The sequence below is a fragment of the Nelusetta ayraudi genome, unplaced genomic scaffold (assembly GCF_046127955.1).
Source record: "Nelusetta ayraudi isolate G7.1 ecotype Tasmania unplaced genomic scaffold, CSIRO-AGI_Nayr_v1 ptg000168l, whole genome shotgun sequence".
NCBI lineage: Eukaryota > Metazoa > Chordata > Actinopteri > Tetraodontiformes > Monacanthidae > Nelusetta > Nelusetta ayraudi.
The window spans coordinates 2979729-3005000 of record NW_027466218.1 but is presented as its reverse complement, the minus strand read 5'-3'; the positions used below and the strand labels follow the sequence as shown (position 1 = coordinate 3005000).

The 25272-nt window shown below is 47.4% G+C and overlaps 1 protein-coding gene across 1 annotated transcript in view; it reads right to left on the bottom strand.

Annotated features, from left to right (window-relative positions):
* Positions 1 to 25272, bottom strand: part of suclg2 (succinate-CoA ligase GDP-forming subunit beta) — a 74057-nt gene that overhangs the window by 4726 nt on the left and 44059 nt on the right. The window contains exon 10 of the mRNA XM_076014229.1: positions 1950 to 2070. Coding sequence (XP_075870344.1) covers positions 1950 to 2070 — 121 coding nt within the window. The remainder of the gene's footprint in view (positions 1 to 1949; positions 2071 to 25272) is intronic.

Sequence of the window (25272 nt, the reverse complement as noted above, 5' to 3'; positions counted from 1 at the left end):
AGGAAGCGTCGGCCGTCGATTCATAATTCAAACTCGGCTCTTTGTCCACGCAAATGTTGGGGGTTAAAGAAACGCAGGAGCGAACCGCAAATTGGTGTGTGTGTGTTTTTATGTGCGTCGCCGCGTGTTACTGCGTATGTGTATGTGTGTGTGTGTGTGTGTGTTCAGCTGCAGCAGATGGCTATTAAAGCCATAATGACACTGTCAGCAGTGGAAAGGCCATCCCAGCCGTACTGTGGGGCCTTGCATCTCTTTTTAATTAAATGGGAGAAAATGGCCAGAACTCTTTTTGAGGGGAGAAAACAGCCTGGGCTGTTTTACAGACAGTTGGGGAATGGCTCCGTGAATCAATAGGCCGGGGGGACACGGTTAAGCGAATGCAGTCACCTCCTCCCAGGACTCTCAGGGCTATTAAATGGGATTTCTTTTCTCTCCTTCTCTCGCTCTCCCCCTTCCGACTGTGGCAGACAGCACTCTCAAAGAGCAATATGTCTGTGTTTACACTGCAGCCAGAGGGGGCGGTGAAGTATTTGTGTTCATTGAAGGGGGTCTATTTTTGTTTGGCGATGACACGCGTCGCGGCCCCTCCCTCCGAGGACGACGGAAAGGCGCCGCAATTCAGCCGGACTCTCGACAAACCCAAAATAAACAAGGTTTTTTCAAAAAATAAATAAAGAAACTGTTTACTGAATCGCCTCCATCAGCGTCCTTCCTTCCTTTCCGCCCCACACGCGGGAATATATAAATCTCCAGCAATAATATCAACTCAGTCCTTTTCAAGAGAGCCTCCCCAATTAAGAATTGCGCCAGTTAATCCACTCTGATCCCGCTGAAGAGCGGCAGGCAGGCAGGCAGGCAGGCAGGCAGGCAGGCAGGCAGGCCGTCGCTCCTCGCTGCTCTGTGGCCGGCCCGGCGGCGGCGGCCTGAGCCGATTGGTTCTGAAGCAATCTTCTCCACAAGACGGCGGCCCAGGATGTAATGACCCGTGGCTAAAGCTCGGATTAGACACCGGCTAGAGAGACGCGGTCGGAGCGAACCGGCACCGACCTTCTGCGCTGGCTCTGTTTAGGAATCACTCTGATTTACATGGCTTCGCTCGAGTGGCTGCGGGTTAGTAGTAGCTTTAAAAACAATAATAAACTAAAATACAAAAAATATATTTGAGTTTACAAAAAATAAAATAGCACATTCAGGCAACAACACACTCCTTTTTTATTTACTTTTTGTTGTTTGGGTCAATGAAGTAATAAAAAAAACAAAAAACTAATGGATTGTGCAAGATTAGCATTAACCTTGAATAAAGTTTTCTAGTCTAATTAGGTTTTCTGTGTTTTGTTTGTTTTTTTAAATGTGAAAAAGAAATGACAAATTCAGGCTCAAAATGTCCAGACTTTACTGCAGGGTGAATTTCTACACAGACCTTATACAGCCTGACATGAGGTGCAACACAAATGAGCAGTGTGTGGAACGACATGCAGTGAGAAGTGTGCATGGGGCAGGTGAAAGGTGAGCCAATCAGAGCTCAGGAGCCTCAGTGCTGTTCTGGTTGGGGGATAATGAAGGGCGTGGCTAAAGGAGACACGAGGTGAAGCGTCACTGGTGTAAAGTTGAAAAAAAACCCCCCATTGGAATAGGTTTCGCACTGAGGAGCAGGAGAGACGCGGCAGGCGGCCTCCGCCTCGGGATGTGCACTGTTCAGCAACCAGCGAAAGGTCTATGCTTTGGTTTGAAATGTTAACTTGAAGGTCAGTGTCGCTCTACAGCGTCACGAGTCTCTGCTAAGATTAAGCATTTCACACCCAGGACAGATGGATAGACTGAGATCAGTGATGTCCATCATTCTGAGGAGCAAGAGACAACGCGCTCGGCCTCAGCTGCTTTAGCCTGGACACACCTGAAACGCCCGACTGCGTTGTGTTTGTTTTGTACGCGAGAGGATGTGCGTGCACCTTCTAGCCGGACCACCAGGGGCACCTTCAGCTCCAGCTCCCTGCAGGCCTTGGTGATGCCGTTGGCGATGATGGCACAGTTGACAATCCCACCAAAGATGTTGACGAGGATCGCCTCAACCTGTTCAAGAAAAGAAGAGGAGAAAAAAGTAAAAAAGTGAAACCAGGTTGCAAAGAACAAATCTGTGTGTGTGTGCATGTGTGTGTGTTGAAAGTCAACGAAAAGTGGGAACACTTCATTCACTCAGACATTCAGTGCAATTGTAAGAGGTTTTGTGCAGAGGATGTAGGTTTATATCGTCTATTTGTTCCGGATGGGAGGTTCCCCTCAAGCACAAAACGGTCGGCCGCCAACGGAAAAAAAACCCTTAAACCCTCTACAGTGTTTTTTTCCACGCAGACGTTCTGGGATGTTTGGGAGCAGGAAACAAGCTCTGCCGCTTCAAAGTTTAAACTCTCGCCACCAGGACGCGCAGCAACACTAATGAAAGCTGCCTTCTGTGCAATCTCGGTGCACAGTTGTTTAGCGGGCTGAAGGCTTTACGCGGCTGGAAGCAGAATGAACCGACACATTGTTGGTGGGTGAAAGTGAAGCAGCGGGAGAGAACCACGAGTAAAATGAAGTCAAATAATAGAAAATGCAACGCTCTGAACCTAAAAACAGCTGAAAATTGAAAAAATATTTTTAGGACGTATTATAAATTGTGAGTGCAGCACCCCACCGATAACAGCGCCCTCCGCTGGTCTGGTATGAGAACAGATAACTTTGGTTGCCTGCCCGGCACCTGCTCGTGAAAAAACAAACAAACATCTGTTTGACTTCCCAGATGACGTCTTTTTTTTTGGTCTGCGTTGCCTCTGTTGCCCAAACCACAAAGCAAGCAGTCAGCTAACTAGTTTCTCGTATAGCCAGGTGACTGCTGTCAGTAGCTGTTTTTCCATGCGAAGAAAGTGTTTCCATGACACTTTTGCGATATACCTCTATATGGATACGTCTGAAAAACCACCTCATGAGAGCGTCAAAACCTTTTAGGCACATTTTAAAAGTTTAAGCATTTCCATTACCATTTTTTTATCGTGATATTTAGGTTTTACGCAGTTCTAGGGGGTCATGCAAACGCAGCTACTGTTGTTGCATGTGAACTGTTGCAATACAGCGATGAGTGACTCGTGCAGCAGGCCGGGCAGGCAGGTGAGCCTTCACATTTGGCCTTTTAACACAATGTGATTGTTATACCTGCTGCTAATATCATCTCACTTTTGAATTTTGAAAGCCAATTTATTTCCAGAATAGTCTCGCACCTTCCCTCCTCCACCCAGCCACCCAAGATATCGCCAACTTTCTTAGAAAATGAGCTCGAAAAAAGTAATATTGCGGGGCATCGAAGCAAGGCAGATTGTTTTGTGTGCCCGTGCGTGCGCGCGTGTGATTACACTAACAATCTACCACTTGGTAATTACCCCGGCTAACTCGCTAAGAAAGTAGACCGCGGGTACACAGGATTAATCCCCCATGTTTGTTTATAATCACTGCTAATCTGTTAGCGCCGATTTGGATGAGCAGCTTGTGTGTGTGTGTGTGTGTGCGCGTGCTTGTGCGTGTGCAGCTGCGGTGAACGTGTATATGTTTTCGGTGTGGGCTAATGATGTTTATGGGAAGAGAAGATCAAGGGCTTGGATCGCTATCAGAGCGACAGCCGCGGGATTGTCCTCTGTGCGCAATCCAAATGAATATCTCCTTCTGGAGAGGCGAGAGCGCCGGCGAGAGCGCCGGCGAGAGCGCCGGCGAGAGCGCTGACACAAACAGAGACGTGGGCAGTAACGCGGCGGTGGCGTGCGCAGACACTGAGCATGCTGTTAGGTCAACACAGAGTGCCGCTTCATGCTGATTAGGTGCGTTGTGTTGTGGATGACACGAAGGACGTGCAAAATAGAAGGGGAAAAAAATGCACAAACAAAAAAAACACTGGCGAGAAAAACACATTGTAGATGTGGGGGAAAAAACAAAACAGGAAGTTACAGTAACTGCTGGTTGCAATGAGAATAATTGGGGACGTTCAGCTGATCAGCTCATTATCGGCCGATATCCAGTGGCTGGCGGGCACCAAGCTCTCCGTAAAGGTGGATCATACGGACCAATCAGATGTCAGTGAGCTCTCTACATATCATCTCTTTCATTAATTGGCTTTCTCACTTTAAGAATCCTTCATTTGTTGAATGTCTGTTTTTTTTTTGCTTCGATTCACGTTTGCTTTGACCATATGCTGAAAATGAGCTCTATGTAAATGCATAGCCAAATATATGTGCAGTATTGTCGGGTTTTGACGAAGACGTAATGAGTGAAATTTAGCTTAGCACTTCGTACACTGTCGGCTCGTTCTCAGACCCCAGCTGGCTGATAACCTGCTCTTTCTGGTTAAAAATGCTAATCCAATCCCAGACGACTCCGATAACATCGGCAGTTCATTTCAAAAAGGCACTGCTTGCGGGAAATAGCGACGTTCTTCGCGGCGAGACGAGTCCTTATCGCGATCAGTGATCTTTCTTTTCCCCGCTTTGCACGGTCAGAGAGGCTGTCTAATGTAAAGTGGCCGCCGCATTAAAAAGGACAAGTCCAGGGATTAATTGGAGCCGTTTATGTTCATTTCCTTCTGTAGGGCTATTAATATATTGCACTCTGCTCCAGATGTCGACCCCTTCATAACCCAAGTATTGACTGGCGAGCGTCAATTACATCCACAATCTCACGCTGCCTTATCGCCCAGGCAAAGCCGGCCGCCGTTTACGCAGTGACGTGTGAGCGTTTGCGGCCTCCAGACGCACACGCAGGAAACATCCACTGCTGCTCCCCCGACAAGAATGGAGCGGTGGGAGCGGGGCGAAAAAAACAAACAAACAAACAAAAGAAACTGCATGAGCAACACAGCCTGTTTTGATGACCGGTGTTTTTTCCGTGCAAAGGGCTGCAGACGGTCGAGAGGCAGACGGTCGGGGGGTGGGGGGTGGGGGAGAGAGGAAGTGGGGGGAGGGAGGGATGGAGAGATGGAGAGTGGGAGGTGTGAAACGATAGCGGCTCGACGCTCCGCAGACCCGTAGCGGAGGGGTTTCCTCTGACAGCCTGCGAAGCTCCGTCTACAGTTTATACCACACTTGTGCATGTGTTTGTATCACGCCACCGCCGCAGGGCTGCGAGCGTGCACCACCGTCGGGTGCAGACAGAGGCGCACATGCGGAGGTGAGGGTGGGGGTTGACACTGCCCAGTAACCGCAGATAAGCCAAGTTTTACTTCCAACAGGAAAGATCGATCTCATCATAAATGTGCAGACCTGCAGTGGCTGCACCGCCAAGAACAGTGACGCGGTGATGTGCATGTAACGACGCAGGAAGCTGGAATTAGTCCCGGCAGCGCGCCAGCACTCCATAATATGTTAATGACTCAATGACAAGCAATCAACTCGGGGTTTCAGGACGGTTGGAGACCCAATTGTGTGTTGCAGGCTTTGCGGTGAGGGTCTAAAAAAAAAGCACACGCGTGCACAGCGTTGTCCTGCGGCCACTTGGGGGCAGTAGAGATTTAGGCGCCTTCTTTGTGGAAGCTGGCTGTAGAGGCTCCACTCTCTCTACTCCCTCCGCAGCGTAATTCTTCACTTCGGCCTCTGCGGGGAAGAACCATATTTCTTCCATTCATGCATCCACTATTGACACCGAGGTATATTAATGGTACATCGGACATGATTTATGTGGCCTGACACACAAGTAAACGCATTTTTAGAAAAAATATTGGATGCAGCAGGTAGCGGGGGCGGCACCCAGCCGCAAGTTTTAGTTCGACTTTTTTCCCCCTTTTATTTTTGCCAATTTGGGTGAGAAGTGAGCTTCAGGAGTCGTCATGTAAAACAAATCCCCACTAAATGCCAAAGAGAGAAACACATTTGACGCAGAAGCTCTCCCACTCCTGCCATTTGCGAGTTGGGATCCCGGGTCCGCGCCCACACGACAACCTCATCGCTGTAATTTGAAGAGAGATAATGTGATCTGGCTCACCCGCAGGGAATGCAGCTTTAAAATTAAAACACGCAGAGATGCTGGAGGGCGGGAAAAGTGCATCTTAGTTTCCTCTATTATTTGGTTCTGCCATGTGACGGCACATTCACTTGTCATGACTGGAACATCCTGCATCTCCTGGACCTGGTCGAGGGCCGACAGAAAGCGGCGGCAGAGTCTCCCTGCCCGATTAAAGTGAACAAATGAGATTTGCTACCTTAAGTCTGATCTGCTCAATGACTCTCAGTGCACAAGGCGACACTGCCACTGGCCTCGAAGAATCCAACCTTCCAATGAGAAAAAGCACTCAATTCTTATGTTCTTCTTCTACATTCAGCTCTGTTGAAAGAACTGCATCCACACTAATCTCAAGGCAGCTTCTTCTGCCTGTGGTTCTTCTGTCAACGACGGTCAGCACTTCTTGGACGAGGCAGCCCACTGCTGTGATATTTGGAATCGGCTGTGCTTGCTTGGTGTTTGCTTAGTGGAACAGTAGAGGAGAGATATTTTGGTGCTTGTCACAATAGATACGCAGCAGCTGCATCCTGACGGTGACGTAATGCCGCTCTGCTCTGTAGTAAATAAAAATAGGGAGCGAGTTCAGGGGGGCCAATCTCTGCGCTTCCGACTGCCGCGGTGCAGGATCTGGCTCACACTGGCCCTGATAGCCGCCAATCCCCTAAATTCTCCATCATCACACTCCACCACCGCATTTAAGCTCCTGTGACAGAGGCAGGAGCAGCCGCTGTGCGTCCATAAAAAAAAAAAAAAAAAAAAGGCATTCATTTCAGGTCAGCGACTTGGCAGCGGGGTGGATTTCTTTCATCAGAAGGCGGCGCAAAGGGCGAGCGTGCCAGCTCGCTCTTGTTAAAGGATCTTTGTGTTTCTTTCAGCCTGCGTTTTGCACTGTGAAACGATTCTGAATCGATTCTAAACAGAATCCTTGCCGGCAACCTCCTCAAAAGAAGAAGATGACGAAGTAAAAAAAAACAAACCCTGCCAAGGCTTTTGTGTCTAACTTTAACGAAAAAAAAAGGTGCCTTAACATGAGGAATCTGCTTTCCTGCTTGCAGTCCTTTGCTGTTAGGCCTACTTCAGTAGCAGTAGTAGCACCGAGACATGGCTCATGCACCTTAGGACTCTTGTCCCTTCACATGGCTTGGAAACGACTTATTTCAAATCTCAATGTTGTATTTCAGGGGGCAAAAAAAGCTGCAAAGGCCAAAAAAAAACAAACTCCAAAGAAACGCTGGAAAACTGCAAGACGCGCGAGGAGCATCTTCATACTCATTCCGGAGGCTGATAACACAGTAAACAAACACCGAGTACTTTTCTCCTCCAAGATTTCCCTCACGGCGAGGTGGGGGGAGGAGGGGGACGGGGATGGAAAGCAGTTGTATTCATCTTCTTTCCGTGAGGCTCCTTGTCACAAGTTTTGCATGCGTTGCCGAATTATCACTCAAATACACATTTTCATGCCCGTGCCCCTGTTAAGCACGGCTAATCTCTCAGCAGGGGAAGAAAGAAAAGGGAGAGCATCTTGTTTCCTTTGTTAGCCGGCGAGCAGATAGGAGCGGGGAGCGGCCAGGGCTGGTGACGGCCGCGCGTCTCTCGGTGGCCTATTAAGGGCCATTGTTCCGTCTTATCTGCTGGAGACAGGCTGCACCGTCGCCGCCTCTTTTGGCAGGACTTGTTTATTTGCTTTCGATCTGCTGAGGGCCGCTTGCTCTGCCCCGGGGCCACAGGTTAACATGCACAGCTTCCGAATCAAGGCCGGCTCGGCTCCTGCTGCCCGGCGGTGAGAGACGCTTAGTTTGTTTCTCTAATCCGAGACGCGAAAAATCACCACGTGTGTTAAATTTCTCCGTCCATCTGTGCACATTTGTTCAGGCTCCAAGCTACGATATTAAAAGACCATTGTCAAGGTTAGTCTCTAAGAAATAAAAGTAAAATCACTGTCCATGTGTCCATTTGAAACTTGATTAATGTCCAAAAAGCAGTGACTACTGTGTGTCTACTTCGATGTTGAGAATGAGTTCCACTTTGTGTTTTATTGCCCTTTGTACCCTGAATTGCATCAGAAATTGTTTGACAGGTGTGAAACTGTTGATTTGATGTGGCTGAATGATGCAGACAGACTAAAATGTCTTTTTGATGACAAGGTCTTCGCCCTTGCCGAATATTTAGAGAAAGCCTGGGCTAAGAGAACAAACATTTAGGTGAGATATTAAGTCTGTTGTTTTTATTTTATTCACTTTACTCATGTGTTAACTAACCTATGGTGAATTGTGGCGTCATCTACAGGAAGTGAATGTTATAATTTCATGTGGTTTTTGGTGGTGTGTTATAATCCTGAAAGGGATGACACAATAACAAAATTCATTCATTCATTCAAACTTTCCGACCTGCGCACACCTAATTTCCACACTTCCATTCACACCAAGCACAAAGAAATACATACAAAGTCAAGGTACAGACGCAAACACACGAGACGTCACTGGAGGCAATCACGTCACATAATGCCGCGCCTTCCATACGAGCTAATTATGACTGAGCGATGCGACGCTCGCATTTCCTGCGATTACATCATGCCTGGCGCTTTACCCTGAAAGCACCATAAGCAGGGAGGCGACAGGCTCAAACTTTGCCGGCGACACAGAGACGCCTCTTTTGTGTTGTCGCACGTCTGTCTCGTCCCGAGGCCACAAGCAATAACGCAAACACAGGGAAACGACCCCGGAATTCAAGCAAATTATGATGGAAAAGTTGGGTTTGGTTGAGTGAGGTGGTTCTCACACCTGCACCGAGCTCTCCGGTATCACGCTGAAGTAACCAAAACTTGTTTTGAGTCACGGGTCAGCCGACGCCGATGGAAAATGAATTGAATTAGTGGAAACATAACTCACCTGGAACAAAGGAAGCAATTACTGTAGCCACATCCTATTACCACTGCGGAGCACTTTTCCCACATCTTTCACAAAAGGAAAAGAAAGAAAGAAAGGAAAAAGAACCTTGGCTCCACAGCGGACTCGCATCACCGCAGGAATAAAAACACACTGACAACAGAGCCTTTCAAACTGGGCTGTGAGTGTCTTGGAACAGCAGTTGATGCGAATGCGGCCACATTCAAGGCAGGCGGAGTGACGAGGAGGGCCGGATGGAAGGACCGGCGCAATTTCGTCTGCTCGGCGTCATGCGTGTGGGAAAGCAACAACCCGCATCTCTCATGAAGTGTTCACTCCTGACGGCGGCGGCGCTTCTCTCCGACCGACTGACCCACCGACTCGCTGCCATCGTCACCGGGCAAATGTATTCCGAGAAGATCCAGGAGGGAAGGAAGGAAGTGAGAGTGACACGGCGACAGGCCGAGAGGGGTTGAGGAGGTGGGGGGGGGAGAAAGAAGAAAAGAAAAGAAGAGAAAAAGAGGTCTTGAAGTGGGTGAGTGAGACAAAGTGAGAGAGATAGAGGAAGAGAGATGGAAGAGAAAGGAGCCAGAGAAGAGAGGTGATGGGAAGTGGTCCCGCTCCCTGGGTTCTATTGATGGCTGGGATTGGCCCTGGCAAGCCGGGATAAGAGAGAAATAATTATCCGGCCTGCTGAAGCATGACAGCCCCTTCTTGGGACTGTGGAGAGACAGACTGAGCATTATATCAAAGATTGGCCGCCACGCCGGCAGAGACACCTCTCCACTGACACACAGACAGACACACAGACAGTTTTACTGGTTGGTTGAGACAAGGTCTCACCCTGAGGACTCAGGAACGCCATCCTGAGCCCGAGCCCGGACCTTTCAGGACTTCATGCCTCTCATGTCTGAGGTGTCACAGTTTAAGGTGCAAGTTTTAATCTGCAAGTTTAAATTGACAGTCTCAGTCTTTCACATTTTTTTTTGTTGCCAATTTAAGCTATCATTCAATCACACACATCAAAACAATCACAAAACAATCGACAGCTGCAGCTCCACGGTACAGTAATATGGCCGTTACATGGGCGGTCACGAAGATGTGGTGCTAAAAATGAGGTGGTTATTTGTCGGCATTTTAGTGGATCACAAATTAAATTGCTGAAGTATCTGAAAATAAACAGATTTTTTAATTGTACAGGGTGTACAAGCTCAACAAAGACTAGCGATATCAGCGCCGAGTCCGGACCGAGCGGCTCCGTCTCAGTCTGGGCCTGGTGGTGTTGACAGTTGGGAGATAAAATGATCAGGCATCTGGTGTGTAATGATTGTAATCGTTTGCCGTCTGATCCACTCGCTGCCAGACATCCCCATTAAGACGCTTCTAAACATGTCTGACAGGTGTCGCCAGCATGAATCATGCTAATTAAACAAAAAGGGTGAAAAAAGAGCGCAGCGGCGGCGGCGGAGCGCTGCTTTAAACTCCCTCCTTCGTTTTGACTTAAATTCTCTCTGCGTTGATGTGTTTCAGTAACAACGGGCAGTTAAGAGTGCAACTTTTCTTTATGGATCACTTGAATCACTGCCTTCTGTCTCATATATTTCCCCCAATTAGTTTAATGAGTTTTTACAGGACAATAAACGGGCAACAACAATAAGCTGAGCTGGAAACAAGTCAAGAGCGTAAAACCTCAGCAAGCGGTGCCAAATTTGTGCGTTACGTTGAGTACGGCTGAATTAAAGCTTTGTTGGCGATAAAATATGTATTTTCCAGTTGCTTTGTTTTTCTACTTGCAGCGAGTGTTTTGTTTGCTGGGTTCGAGGCTGGCTGGCTGCGTGTGGAACGTCTCTGCTTCAAACTTTTCAACACTTTCAACAAATTCCACAGCGATCAACCAACAACTAACATCCACCTTAACTTTAACACTCTAACCTTTACTGTTGCGACAGCTTGCAGCAGCATTTCAGAGACAATGCAGGAGTCGTGCATGCGATGGTTGACACTTTCAGAGTGAGTAATTGCACATGTGCGGGATTTTCTTGGTTTTAGCGCAACACCTCTCTTCTGGACTGCCAATTAACCACACGGCGTAAAAAAAAAAAAAGCCTCTCAAAGGTTGCAAAAAAAAAGTAGGAACTCATGATCGACTTGTCCATCTATCTATCTGTGTTATTAGTGAATAACTATGAATAATGTCGATGAATCGAAGTAGCCCACAGCCATCAAATGCAAACTTATGCGGTAAACTTGATTATTTTTATTTTCAGGAAACCTCATACGGACAAGCTGATCAATGAGTCCGAAAAAATTATCAGAGACAAAAACACAACAGATGAAATGAGAGTGAAAGAGCTTCAAGGTTTTTTTCTTCACTGTGTACGACTCGTCTCCTGCTGCTCACCTCAGGGTATCACAATGCTCCTGAACCCACACACACACACACACACACATATATGCACACAAAGAGCAGCACACACACTCACACAAGCCACGCAAAAGCTGTGAATTGGTTGCAACAATTGGAGCCGCTGGCGCAGCAGGAATATTATTCATAGCCACGGGGTGTCGTGTCACCGCTGACAGGCAGACATAAATATTCCTCAACCTCTTTGCCAAGGGTTAATGGCTGTCCATCAGGCAACAGTGAGACATACAGGGCGGGTGCGCGCGCACACACACACACACACACACACACACACACACACACACACACACACACACACACACACACACACACACACACACACACACACACACACACACACACACGGTACCAGCACTTTTACCGGAATAGCAAGGTCACTTATGGAGATGGAGGAGGGATGAGGAGAGGACAGGAAGCCGCAGGAGACGGCCGCCGGTACTTTTGCCTCAGCATGTTTACCTGTGCGCAGATAAATAGATTCCTACAGAAAATCCAACCTACACCGGCAAAACGCCTCCCTCAGTACGATGGAACAACACACATTTCACTTCACCTAAAGCGTTGCATATGCGTCTTCCTGTCCGGCTGTGCTGTTTTCCACTTTGCTCAAAAACCCAGAATCGTTGTTTTTCTTTCTCTTTTTTCCTTCCAAGCACACTAAGTGCCGCGACAGTCGGGACTGTGGCATTTATAATCACCTCAGCGGGTCGGGGGTACAAGAAAAACAGCGGCTGCATATAAAAGAGTCAACATTTTGCCACTTTGTTCCTAATGCTACACGGCCAATCAGAATTAATTTATTCTAATGCATGCACGCAGAAGGTCAATTATCCAAATGATTCCAGTTCAGATTGCACCTGATCTGGGGAGCCAATGAGCCTTGGAAAGGGCAGATGGGTGTTGCTCTGCAAGGCAAATCACTGCCCCGGCCAGACTTCTTTTGGTTTTATTTCATTTATCTATTTATTTTGACCCACTTTGCTGAAACATTTGCATGTATAAACATGCAAGCACCCCGACCCCCCTCCCCCCCCCCTTCTCCTCAATACCTCGCACTAATGGCTGAACATCTTAACAGCATTTCAGGAACGACCAGCAGGTTTAAGGTTGACCTTTCAAGAGGCACTTCGATTCACTCCCACTCTGTCAATGGAATGTCACGGAATGACCAAATTACAGGTTTAACCATCAGTTCTGACACAGTCTGACTTAATGTTTACACACTGCGCCCAAAACATATCTTGTAAGTCTGAGTATATTTGATGTAAAATCATCAATGCCAGGAACTGGTCATTTATCACAGGTGCAGTGCATCAACCACAATGTAAAGTGAAAAAAAAAAAAAATGGTTGAAGATTCCAACAAAATGTCCTCACAATCTTTCAAGTAAGAGGCCATAACTTTCCTTCATTTGGATAAAATACCATGTAATCATCTCGCACATTGATTCATTTTGAGCAATTGCTCAGAAGAGTAAGTTTCTCTTCTGAAAAAATTCTATTGACTGACTGATGACTGTGAGCCACAAGTGGAAAACGACTGAGGGAGAAAAAAATTACAGGTGCGTCAACACACTGAGAAGAGAAAGATTTACCTCCACACGAGGGAGAGAGAGAGAGAGAGAGGGAGAGAGGGAGAGAGAGGGACAGAGAGAGAGAGAGAGAGAGAGAGAGAGAGAGAGAGAGAGAGAGAGAGATGACTGTGGACTGGTGTGCTGCTGTGTGTGTCTGTCTGTGTGTGTCTGTCTGTGTGTGTGGGGAGGGAGGCTTACTCAATACAGAAGAGAACTTGTTGCTTTTTGTTGTTTTTTTCCTTCTGGAAATGGATGTTTAGTATGAGAGTCAATGAGGCGGCAACACCGAGCGCTAATTGTGTAAAATCTTTCTTTGGAATTTGCACTCCTCCCAACCTCCCTGGTTCTTTCAAGTCTGTGTAAGTCTAAGTGCCCAATTTCACAAGCCCACAATTTGTCCGTTGCCCTCGTCTTCGCTGGAGCCACAGCGGTGGCGGCTGTTTTGAATGCTACTCTGCTCTAAATGATTAATCTAGCGGACTGATGGAATCAGCTCACTCCGCTCTCTCTCTCTCTCCTCTGGCTGCCTCCCCCCCGACGCACAGTCAGGCCCTCTGGGGGGCTCCGTGAGGTCTGGTTAAGAGTTTGTTAAATTGCCAGAAACAACCAAACCTGGTCAAAACAGATGTGAACCAGCCGGGCTTCCTTTCCAAACAAGGCAGAAACGGCTGTGTGCCCTGATTGGGGCTCCTAAACTCTCTTGCTGCGCTCTCAGGTGGGAAGTGGCGATACACAAAATCCTGGCAAATCAAATGACAGAGTGGTTCCTCTCTCACACACATGCAGACAAGCGAAACTCTTAGTTGTCCGTCAAGGGAAAAAAATGGTTGGGGGCGGTTGGTGGGGCTCTCCAAGGCTGACACTTTGGCCCCGCAGACTTTATGATGGAGCTCCGGAGAACAGAGCAGCATATCAATGAGCCATTAAGGGTTTGCTGGGGTATTAGAGGGATCAGAGGAACCAATAAGAGTCCCGGGAGGGATCGGAGGAGCCGAGGAGACTCCGGATCGATGGAGGCCTCGTCCGGGGGCTTGCTTCTCGTCAGGCGAGGAGCACAAGGTTGACAAATAGGATGACCTTTGACCCGCCGGCCGAGGGCGTTATCCCAATTAAGAGCTCAGGCGTTTGCTAATTTATCTCTTCCCGACTTCCTGTCGAGGGTTTTAAAGCGAAGCAAGTGCCACGGTGCAGTCCCGGTGAGGCAACACAGCTTGCCACGTGCAGTCAAGATTTAAGATTTAATTAAAAACCAAACATGGTTTTGCCAGAGTGGGAGAGGGTGTGTGGGTCTGGCCCAGTATCAACCCTCAGCTCTCAGTTGAAATGGAAGATATCCTGGCGACTAAAACTGCCCTGATGTGTTTGAGAATTAACAGACACATAAAGGTACAGTGTGCAAAACTTTTGAGGAGGCCTGGCTGACAGCGCAATTCTTTTTTAGGGGACTGTCAGGCGGGCTTTCCTAAATAAAAGGGCAAGACCTTATTGCTTTATGTATATTCTTAAATATATATGAGAAAGGTCTAAAGGTCGGAAAACAAAAGATTTTTTATTGTACTGCAAGCATACACTTTTATTAATGTATTTATGGGCAGTATGTTCAGCTTTATCAACCTAAAATCATAAATCAGGCCAAATTTAACACACTGGACCTTTAAGACTCAACAACTTAAAAGACTCAGACTTAAAATGTATGTTTTTTTTTGTTGCATAAAACCACCCCTCCCCTGATGGGCGTACACCACCACAACATCCACCATTAATAAAGTGGTTGACAGTTTTCTTCAGTGTTTACACTCAATCTATTGACCATCATTGAGAAAAGGTCCACTAATTTGTCTCTGGTGTAAATACTCTACCCGGTCGCACAGTTCGTGAGCAGAATCGTCGGAATCAATGTAATATGAGCTCATTAGTTTCACCGGGGATTTTCCAACACTTTACCTCTCTCAGGCATTCATCACCTGCTGTTGTTAATAACTAAAAGACTCGTGGGCACAAAATAGTAAGTGTGAAATGAGTTATACACTAGAACGCCATAACACAGGCCGATGATGAAACGCGTTGACAGAGCAGTGGTGATTTGCTATGCAGAAGAGGGAAAATGGAGGGGAAGTACAGCTGGAGGTGAATTTGGGAGCAGACATTAAAATATAGTAAAGGATTTGTCAAGAGCACATCAATATTAATGGCCTTCGAAAAAACACCCATTGCTGCTTTCACCGAGTAAAAACCTTTACAGAACAGAATAAACAATTTCCAAGTTTAAAAGAAAAAAAAAGGCAGGGAGAGTAAATATTCCGGTAAGTGAATCTGCTGCACTGAGAAGTCAAGCTTCAATTCTGGGAGTTAATTACCCGGCTCGAGGAAAATTGTGTTGCTAACAAAACAAGAACAAATGTAAAGTGAATTGTGCTCATCATACCATGGGTAAATGTGTGGTGTCAAGAAATTGTAAATTTGTAAAAAGTGATTTGAGACAGGTAAATAAACAGTTGATATTTAATAATACATGATGCATGTTGCACGACATCCGTCCACAGGTCAGTCTAACAGCCAGAAACTCATGAACCGAAACGTGCTCCACCACAGAAATGCAAAATACATTTCTTACAATCAAAATAGAAAAAGACCCTCTAGTCAGAACTGTATTGTGACAAGAGTTCCCTTCATGCAAATGTGCGCTACGTGGTTCAGCAGTTCTACATCATCAACGGTGATGTCCACATACTGCAGCTTCCCACTCGGCTGCACCAGAGCAGCCCCTCGCGAGTCAACCTGCGGTCAGGTGCCGCTCGCTCGCTCTGCCGCCACCTGCTGAGGTGGAACTCTCTGCAACTCCTCTTAGATCACCGCTCTACCCCCCCGCCCCCCAACCTCGTCTTTCCGCTCAATAAAACCGGCCACAATTTAAAAAAAGAAAAAAAAAGAAATCAGCGTGCAACTCTGCCAGGCGTCCACTCCGCCCACCTCTGCAGATAAACACTTTTAGCCCTTCCAGAATAAACAGGACCAGCCCCCATCGCTCCCTCCCTCCCTGCCCTCCCCCATGCACTGTCTCACCGCTCTACCAAGCCAGCGTCCCGTCCAGCAGGTTAGCCACAGATGGCTTCTGACGCCGGCCCGCTGTGTGTTCACGTGCGGTTGCGTGTGTGCGTGTGCTCGGCCAGCCGGGATGGAAGTGGTCTCGGGCGAGATGAGCTCCAGCGATTACAGACTGAGACAGTTTTCTAATTATTCTGTCAAACATCAATCCTGGGGGCTGATGCAGGCCGTCCTGCGGCCTGATGGACAATGTAATCACCAGAGAGGAGGCAGAGAGCTCCCTCCTCTCTCTCTCTCTCTCTCCCTCTCTCCCCACATCCCTGTCCTGCTGCTCTCTCCATCAAGTTACCACCCCCACATCACCTCCTTCCCACTTTCGCTCCCCTCGTCCTTATCTTCCGCTTCTGTTCAGGCATCTCGTCCAATCTCTTATTCTCCCCATTGACACATTTGACTGCACGCAGTTTCAGGAAACGGGGGAAGAGGAAAAATAAAACACGGGATGTAAGAGGGCTGTTAACAGTCGCAGCAATTGGTGGGAAAACTATGAAACACAAAAAGACAAGCGGACGGAAGAGGATGCGGAGGAACGGAGGAGGGACAAGGCACCCAGGGTGAGTTGCTGCAGACGATAAAGACGCTGCAGGTTCAATTTCAAAGCAGAGAGGAGAAAACCAATAAATGAGGCCTTTTACTTTTACATCAGACAGAAGCTTTGATTTCAAAGATTATTGTTGTAACGTTTATTGTTTTCAAGATCAGATGCTTCCCTTTTTTGGGTGTCAGTTTTTGTCAATTAATGACTTTTTCCCCCTTTTAATAGTAGAAAAAAAACTAAAACCTCTTGGAGGCAAAATAAAAATAAATCTACAAAAGAAACACAGCGCCACTCTTTTCTCGTATTAATTTTAAAGGATGAAATAATTAATTAATTTGAACCCTTTTGGCCATTATTGTTCCAAACGAATCAGTCATTTAATAAAGATGTGAATCCCCCCCCCCCACCACCAGCACCAGCACCAGTGTCCCTCTGGCAGGAGCTGATGTTGGCTGAGCTGCTGCACCATTCTGCTGCATGTAGAAGAGGACGGGCCACAGCGGCACCACTCCATCACGTCAGCTCGGACTGTATTCTGGGAAGTGAACAAGTAAAATCTGATACCACCAACCTCCCCCCTCCCCCCTCCCGGCTGTCAATTGTCAGGATTGCAGGGACAAAACAGAAGCCGGATACGGGAAACCGGAGGCGGCACATAATGGTTGAACACCAGCGGAGCAGATCCTGGCACATTTCTGATTGTTGACATTCACGCACACTGGCTGCAATTTAAATGAAAGGGAAAAACATTCCATTTTTGTGACAGCTCAGCTAATTTCGGTATAATTTGCAGGCGACGCGTCACGCTAATACGTCTGCTCCTGACCAGTGCACTTTCCCCCCTCCTTTTCTCCGCCCCCCCCCCGTCCCCCATACTAACAGGGATGCACTGCTTTGTATCTCGACTTGGCACCGGGAAGAAAAAAATTACAGATATGATTTCTCTGGAGACGGCGCGAGGCAGACGTTTGACGCGAGCCTCTATGTCATTCCATTATGCTCGATAATAAAGAATCGTGCGGATCAGACGAGCGGCTCGTATCAAATCAGGCCCAGAAAAGCCAATTACGCAGACAATAATCTCTGTGTTGCGCTGCCGGCATGTCTCGCCACACAAAGCACACAGCATACCTCTAACACAATGACTCAGGAAACAGAACATACAAAATGACCAGAAGTGCAGGGATGTAGTCTTTTTTTTTTTAGGGTGATGTGGAGGAAACCTGTTGTTCATGGGATCATACAACTGCAAAGTGATCAGCTTATGAAGAGAAAAGTTCCTTGATTTAAGAGGCAAAAAAGAAAAAAATCTTGATCTGTTCATTTGGAAGTGAATAGGAAGCTAACAAAGAGAAACTTTGAAACAACACCACCACCAACCACCACCTGTTCATCTTCTTTAATCTCCCTTCTTGGGGAAAAGCAGAGTGAAAAGAAAAAGAAAAATGAATAAATAAATGAATAAATAATATGCCCACTGGGGTGGGAGTGGTTAAAGAAACACCACTACTGCTCTCACATGTGTTTTGCCGTGGGTGTTATGGAAGCGGAGGGAAAAGGGAAAGCTGGTGGGAAGGAGATGCCGCCGTGACCTTTGACCTTTGAAGAAACACAAGGGGACGGATTTCCAGGGCGAGAAACTGCCTCGGCTGATCTGACTGAAATCAGAAGGTTAATGCGAGTTGTTATGAGACCGCGGCCGAGCTGGAAGCAGCCAGTGGCGGAGCCGACACGCTGCATAAATAGTGACTGAGGAAGGGTGTCATTATTTCCAGCCCGTTTCAGAAATCTCATTAGAAGGAGTTTTGGTTAAATTAAAGTGTGGCTGTACTTTTTAAACATCCGTGCTGCTGTTTTAGCACCACGAGACCCTCACGCAGACCCACTGAATTTTCCCCCTTCACTTTCAAATATTATGTGACTCTATAACAGCAAACACCAAACTATCACGTCTATTGGCAGGACAGGCTGCCACCAGCATGGGATTAATGTCTCTGTATTGATCCGAGGGTCTAGTCCGACGTATGATGCGACTCAAACTGCTGTATAGGATGTGAAAACCAGGGAGGAGAAAAAAAATCAAGGATTTGGTACATGGGGGTTACATGAAGATCGGCAGCATGATCTTCTTTAAACCGCTAAATGAATTCTTGCCAACGTCCCACCGCTGGGACCGACGCTAACCTGCGTCTCACTGAGGCGGGGCCTAACCTTGACTAACGGGGAAAAAAGCTAAAAAAAAAAAAGAAATATCGCCGACATTATTAGTCTTGGAGGACGGCAAAGGGCACAGTGTTTGTGGTGTCAATACATGGCCGGGGAAGCGCGAATGATCTCATCAACTGGCTGTTTGAATGGCCTTCAATAATCCCCTAGCATGTGTGCACATAAGAGCCAAGGGAGCATGAAATGAGGGAGGTTTAACAGTCCCCCCCGCCTCTCAACCGCCGGTCCGGTCGCCCCCCCGACTTCTGCCGCAATGTCTCCCAACGCCCGACGTGGCCCGGCCCCCGATCGGCACCACCAGAGGGGGAGCTGCCGCCGCCGCTGTTGGCGGCCATGAGGGGGGAAGTGACGGCAGCAGATGGTGCGGATGTACGGTGGCTTCATTTAGAACAGCGGAGGGTGAAAAAGCAGTTTGTCGGGATAATACTGGTTGGCGAGGGGCACGCCCGCGTTTATTACCAGGCATTACGCCGGTTTTACGGACCCATAAATATGTCGAGACCATGTGTGAAGTGTAAACACAGTGAGACTCGGCAAACTGATGGCGCCGCACTCGATGCTGGAGAGGATCGTGACGAGTGACGGGAAAAGACGGCGATTCAGAACGGCGATTCTGATATTACACAAAACTTTTTTGACTTGACTTCTTGCGGTTACGAGTCTCCAGCCGGTCAAAAGAAAACTAGACGTTGCTCTGGCAGAAACAGAGTTCGTGATATCAGCCCTTTGTGATGTCAACATTTTCAGGTTAATGACGACACCTCATGCCTGGTGTTTGTCCACGTGGAAGCAGCCGTTTTAACTAAACTCAGCTAAATACAGCTAATGTGGTGTTACTGGTTAGGGTGAAAGAAATATAAAAACATTGAGATATGAAGAGTCACATTTGCAGGCAGCCAGAGTGAGTTACAATGGGACCTAGGATGTACTATTTCATTGTACTATTTCATTGCCTGCTTAAATGTAAACGGTTGCATCGAGTTATTTGCTTCACACACAAAGTTTAAGAGTTGAGGGAAAAGTCTTAAGAGAGCCAAAGATCCGTTGGCCGCTGCAAACCACCACTGCAACAACCAAAACCCGTCATCACCGTCGCCGCATCGAGAGCAGCCACGCACCAGGACAAAATGAAGCCCGCCTCGGCCCTGGCCTTCCTCCGAGAGTTCGGCTTCGCAAGGTCGCTCAATCACACGCCGACATCCTCCCCGTGGCATCCGAAAGGGCCCCTATCTGATCGCTGGACGGCTCCCTCTGGTCCCGCCGTGTGTGAACCAGGTGCTGCGATGACAAAATGCTCTTGGCAGCAATAAGAAAACAGAGAGAGCAGAGCTCAATTAGCCCGAGCTCCAATCGCAGATCCTCTATTGATTTCCTGCGGATGAGGAATGGCAGACGGGAGAGAGCTCAATCAGACACACCCAGGAGACCTCACTCTGTGTGTGTGTGTGCGCGTGTGCACGCTTGTGCATGCGTGTGTGTGCGTAAAAGACAGAACCAAAACAGGACAAATGGATGTCAACCCAAGGTGACCACATTGGTAAATCATTACTTATGCAGCAGTATTAAGGCACACATGATGGCTGGATGATGGCGTTGGCCTGTGACGCTGCAGAGGAAGACAACCGCCGAGTCCGTAGAAGCCCACTGAGCCCCTCCAACCCCGACACGTCGCAGGGAGACGGTGGGCCGAAGAGTCTTTAAATCCCAGGAGGCCAGATCAGCAAGCCATAAGCACCGGCCTTCACAAAATTAACTTTAACGAAGACAAACGAGATAGAGGATGAACATTGTAAGAACTGTGGGACGACACGTTTCTGAAAAGTCAAAAGACTAAAATCTCTCATCTCCATCATGTAAATATTCATTTTGTTTTACACCTTGCAACCATTGATTGTTTTTGCAAATGATTAATCTTGATTTCAAAGATTATTTAAATAGCTGGAAATTATAAAAATGGAAAAACCATGCCTGAGAAGGACAAAGAACTTTTGCAGAAGCAGCTTATATCATTTTGGTTTCATACAAAAGGTATAGAGTATAAAGTAAAAAAAAAAAACACATACAAAAATATCTGTGGAGGCATCACAATAAGCATCTGAACAGCGGAACCAATGTTTAGCAGTAGTGAAATTAAGAAAAAAAAATATTTTTTTTGTTAATTTGTGGCGATTATTGGATTAAGTGTTTTAGCTCTTGTACTATTTGCACAAATGTGGCATTTTATATTTTGCCGACTTGATAAACTGGAGTGTTTGTTCATAGCTTTTACCTCCTACTGAAACCAGCTTCACCTCAACTTGCTGTTGTGGGCAAAAACAGCAGGAAAAACAGTCGTAAAAAAAATAATAATCTGTTTTCCCACCGCCTCGAGTCATATTACAAAATGCAGGAGCACATGAAAGTCACACAACTGTGTAATGCCAATGTCTACACACAGACACAGGCCATTAAATCTAGCACACAGTGAACGTATTTCAACACAGGGTCAGTGCTCTTCGGGGTCGCCTGTAACAAAGCCCTGCTGGTCGCCACGGCGGTTATAAGTGAACCGCGACGGAGGGGTCTGTGATAAAAATAAATAAATAAATAAAAAACTCCCCCTATGTCTGTGACAGGGAGGAGAATTCAATGCAGCGTAAGCAAATCTTCAGGGGAAAAAAACAACAAAAAAAAAAAACACAACCCCATCATGCTGAGGTGCAACCTTTTGTTTTATAATGGCAAACCAATAGAAGAACCCACATGGCGTGCGAGTCATGAGAAGATATACTTCACCCAGAGAGCCTCTTAAAGCACTCCAACCCCGGCGCTGCGCCGCTGGTAAAAGCAATGTTCACGCTCTCGGAGCTCCAGCCTCACCATGGCAGGCTCACTGTGCTCGCTGGACTAAATACAACCCCCCCCCCCCCAGTTCCCGGCAGCTCCCCTATTTAGTAGCGGTATAATATGCAGCGCGCCAGCAGCAAACTCCATCACTGGGGGGGGTGGAAGCTCGTATACCCTCTTGTGCTTGATGGCTCTGCATTGGCATTTATAACACAGGTAAGGTACCTACCCCCCCCCACTACCCCAGGGGGGTTAGCCGCTTTTCAGGGAGGTGATTTCGTTGCACCCGCCGCCGACATAATTGCGGAGTGACTCACGTCGCAGCCGACTCCCGTGATTCAAAAGTTGCAGAGGGTCCCCGGAGGGCGGCGGCGGAATGCATTGCCGCCTGTTTTTGCGTCCCGACGCGACGAAATGACTAAGCTACATACATCATACTTATGCATTGCAGCACCTCCACGACAAGGCCCTGTAAAATATGGAATCCTCCTCCCGTGTGCACCGCGGAGCACATTAGATATGGGGCCCGGGCACGGCGAGGATGAGAGAGCCGCTGCATTTGGCTCCTGTAGGATTTAGCTGGTGGGTATGAAACTGAGGGGGAGCTCCGCACATTGACTTTAACAGGATTTAGCCAGATGAAAGGCTACAAGGAAGAAAAGAGGGATACAAAAGAAGGGAGGGCGAGAGGGGGCGAGAGAGCGGACTGACAGAGATGTGCAGCAATAAAAAGGAGAGAAACGAACCCGACTGGCAGGATCCACCCGAGCGCCGTTAGAAATGTTAAGTCAGTGGTGAGCGTCTCCGTGAGAGCGGTGCTAAGTCACAGCAAACAGACGGCGGGAAAACAGAAGCAGACTGCAGAGGTAGTAACGAGTCCCCCCCATGGAGGGCGGACTGGAGCGCAGGTGAGTGAAAGCAAAGACACTGAGTTGGAAGGAGAAGAAATATATATATATATATATGTAGAGAGAGGTAATGTGTAGTTCTGCTTGAGTTTAAAATAGGCAGAGGCACCACTGGAGGGCATGCACAATAACCCCACAAAGACAGAAGGTTGACAGCTTGCGTGACACATTCACACAGGCGCACAGGTGAGTTTCACAAAAGTGCCGTCCTGCCATCAAAAGCACACCAATCGCATGTTTGTGTTGACGGCCAAGAGGAGGATTAACTCAGTAGAAGTAATGCCAGCGTGCCAAAACTGTGTCTGATTTAATCCAGAAGTGGAGCCTTGGCACCGTGCACATGTGTGCACTTGGCCTCAAACGACGTGAAGTGGAGCGGCAGCGCAAACAAGCCCTCAGGTACACAACCGAGCCGATCGCCGAGAGATGCGGATGTACGAGAGCGTTAAAACAACGCACATGCATGTGAGCAGCGAACGGCACACTTTGCTTCTTTCGAGTTCTGGGACTCGACTAGCGGCCGTACCTCACATACCGGCGAGAGCTCCTGCATTCAGGTGTTGGCTCCACCCCTCTGAGGTTGCCTTGTTTTAGTCGCCTTCCAAACATGTGTCTCACACAGTGTTCCAGATGGAAAAGTTTTTGTTTTTGTGAGAAGCTGCAAACAAGAGTTTTCCAGAGGATGATTCATTGCGTCAGTCGACTCATGTGACCAGCAGACTAATGTCATTCAAAACGTTTTGGATATGATGCAAATTTCGTTACTATGATTTTCTATACCGGTTCGAGAATTGCATAAGAAATTAGGCAAAATCAATATCATCTTTATAATATCAGCAACATACTGGCTCCTCCACATATATCTGACAGCAACAAAAGTATGTTGTAAAAACACGTCACTCAATTTATCCTGTTCCATAAAAAAATAAAATAAAAATACGGCAAAATGCCCTGAGCCTTGAGTCGGACAAAACATCCATCTGCCACTTTTCTTTAGCGCACAGGCACAAGGCAATAAGGAGGCTATTTGGCTGTCGGTGTTTGCTGCCTGCTTCTGCTTAGTGCCCATAGGTGAGGCGAAGGGAAGCCTCAATAAATTCAGTCATTCTGTCCACAAATTGTTCTATACGTGGATATGAAGAAAGTGCTGCTATTTATTTTGGTGTGAAAGATAAATATATATCTGCGTTAAAAGGCCGCGGCCTGAAAACTCAAACAGAGCGGAATGGTCTCATACGACCAGCTGAGCTGCGCCACGCGCTGCCTTGACTCCCGCTTTTTCTTCTTTCTTCTTCTTCTTTTTCTTCTGAATAATTTCATCTTGATTTTTCTTTCTGTTATATCACCCCCCCACCTCCAGAAACCCTCCCACAGAGTATGCCCACTTCATGCGCTTCTTCCTCTCTGTTCTTTCACAGAATAATAATGTTTAAGATAATGAACACTGTGAGGGGGGGTTACTAAAGTGGCGAGCAAACAGGAAGAAGGGAGCCTCTGTCGTCTCGGCTATTCAGTGGCGGCCGCACATTTGCCATCGCTTCCACTCTTCTCTCAGCACAATGAGCCCCGAGACATCAAAGCTGGGACTGAAAGGGGAAGGAGGCAAGGACGGCGGAGGGAGGAGGGGAGTGTGGGAGCGTGGGAGGGTGGGGGGGAGGGAGGGAGATTAGATAGTATAAGGGGAGAGGAAAGAGCAGGAGAGACCGCAGAAATGGCAAAAAAAAAAGAAGCTGTTTTCGCAGCGACGTGCAGCGCCACTACAGAGGGTTATTAATATCTAAACTGTATGGACATCCAACAGAAACACATTTGCATTTTGTTCTGCAACAGCTCAATCAATATTCTGCCCACGGGGTAGAATGGAAAAAAAATGCACATAGCCATGCGGCAGAACGTGAAACGGATTTACCTTTGAGCTACTAACTCATATTTTAAGCGGTAGCGCTGACGGTTCACAAACATCTCTTAAATGATTAAAAAAAAAGTGACACCAATGCGGAAGAATTCTCTGGAGATTCTTCCCCGGCGCTGCAACAGGTCTTTATAAAAATGGTTTGTCATTAGTAGGCCATTAGCGTTGGCTTTTTGAATTTTTAATGCAAATGACGAAGAACAGGTGTCTCTCTTTTACTTAAAAAGACACAAAATCGGGGCGTGTCATGTTTGCAGAGCCAAAGGCTGCTTCCTGTCTGGATGTCTGAAGATACGGCAGTCAGGTGGTGCCATTTGAGAGAGAGGCAGAGAGGCGGGAAACCGACCCCTCCACACCACACCCCACAAAAAATGCAAATGAGCAGCTCCCTCTTCCTTATTGTGAAATGATTAATATTCCCAGGGCAGATCAGAGCAGCTTCCCTGGTAGAAATGCTAATGGGGCTTCCGAGCCAGTTTAATGTCAGTCCTGTTCTGCCGTACATGGCAACAGGACCAACAGACAGCAGGGCTTAAAACCCCCATCTGGAATCCTGATCTGGTACATCAGTCTAAAACAGAAATAGAGGAACACAAGGCGTGTGGAGGAGAGGGAACAGGAGGAGGATGAGGAGGAAGAGGAGGAGAAGGAGGCCCTGTCAATTGAATGTTTTAATTATTTTATATGGTTAGACGGGCATTAATACAGAGTTCCAGGAATCAATGCTAATCGACAGCACCAAGGCCAGGAGACAATGACACGTCTTTGATTTTTTTCTCCTATAGCACTGATTTTTATGCAGCACATTTCCAGATAGGCAGATTTTGTTTAATATTTATTGCTGGACCGTGTCAGTAATAGA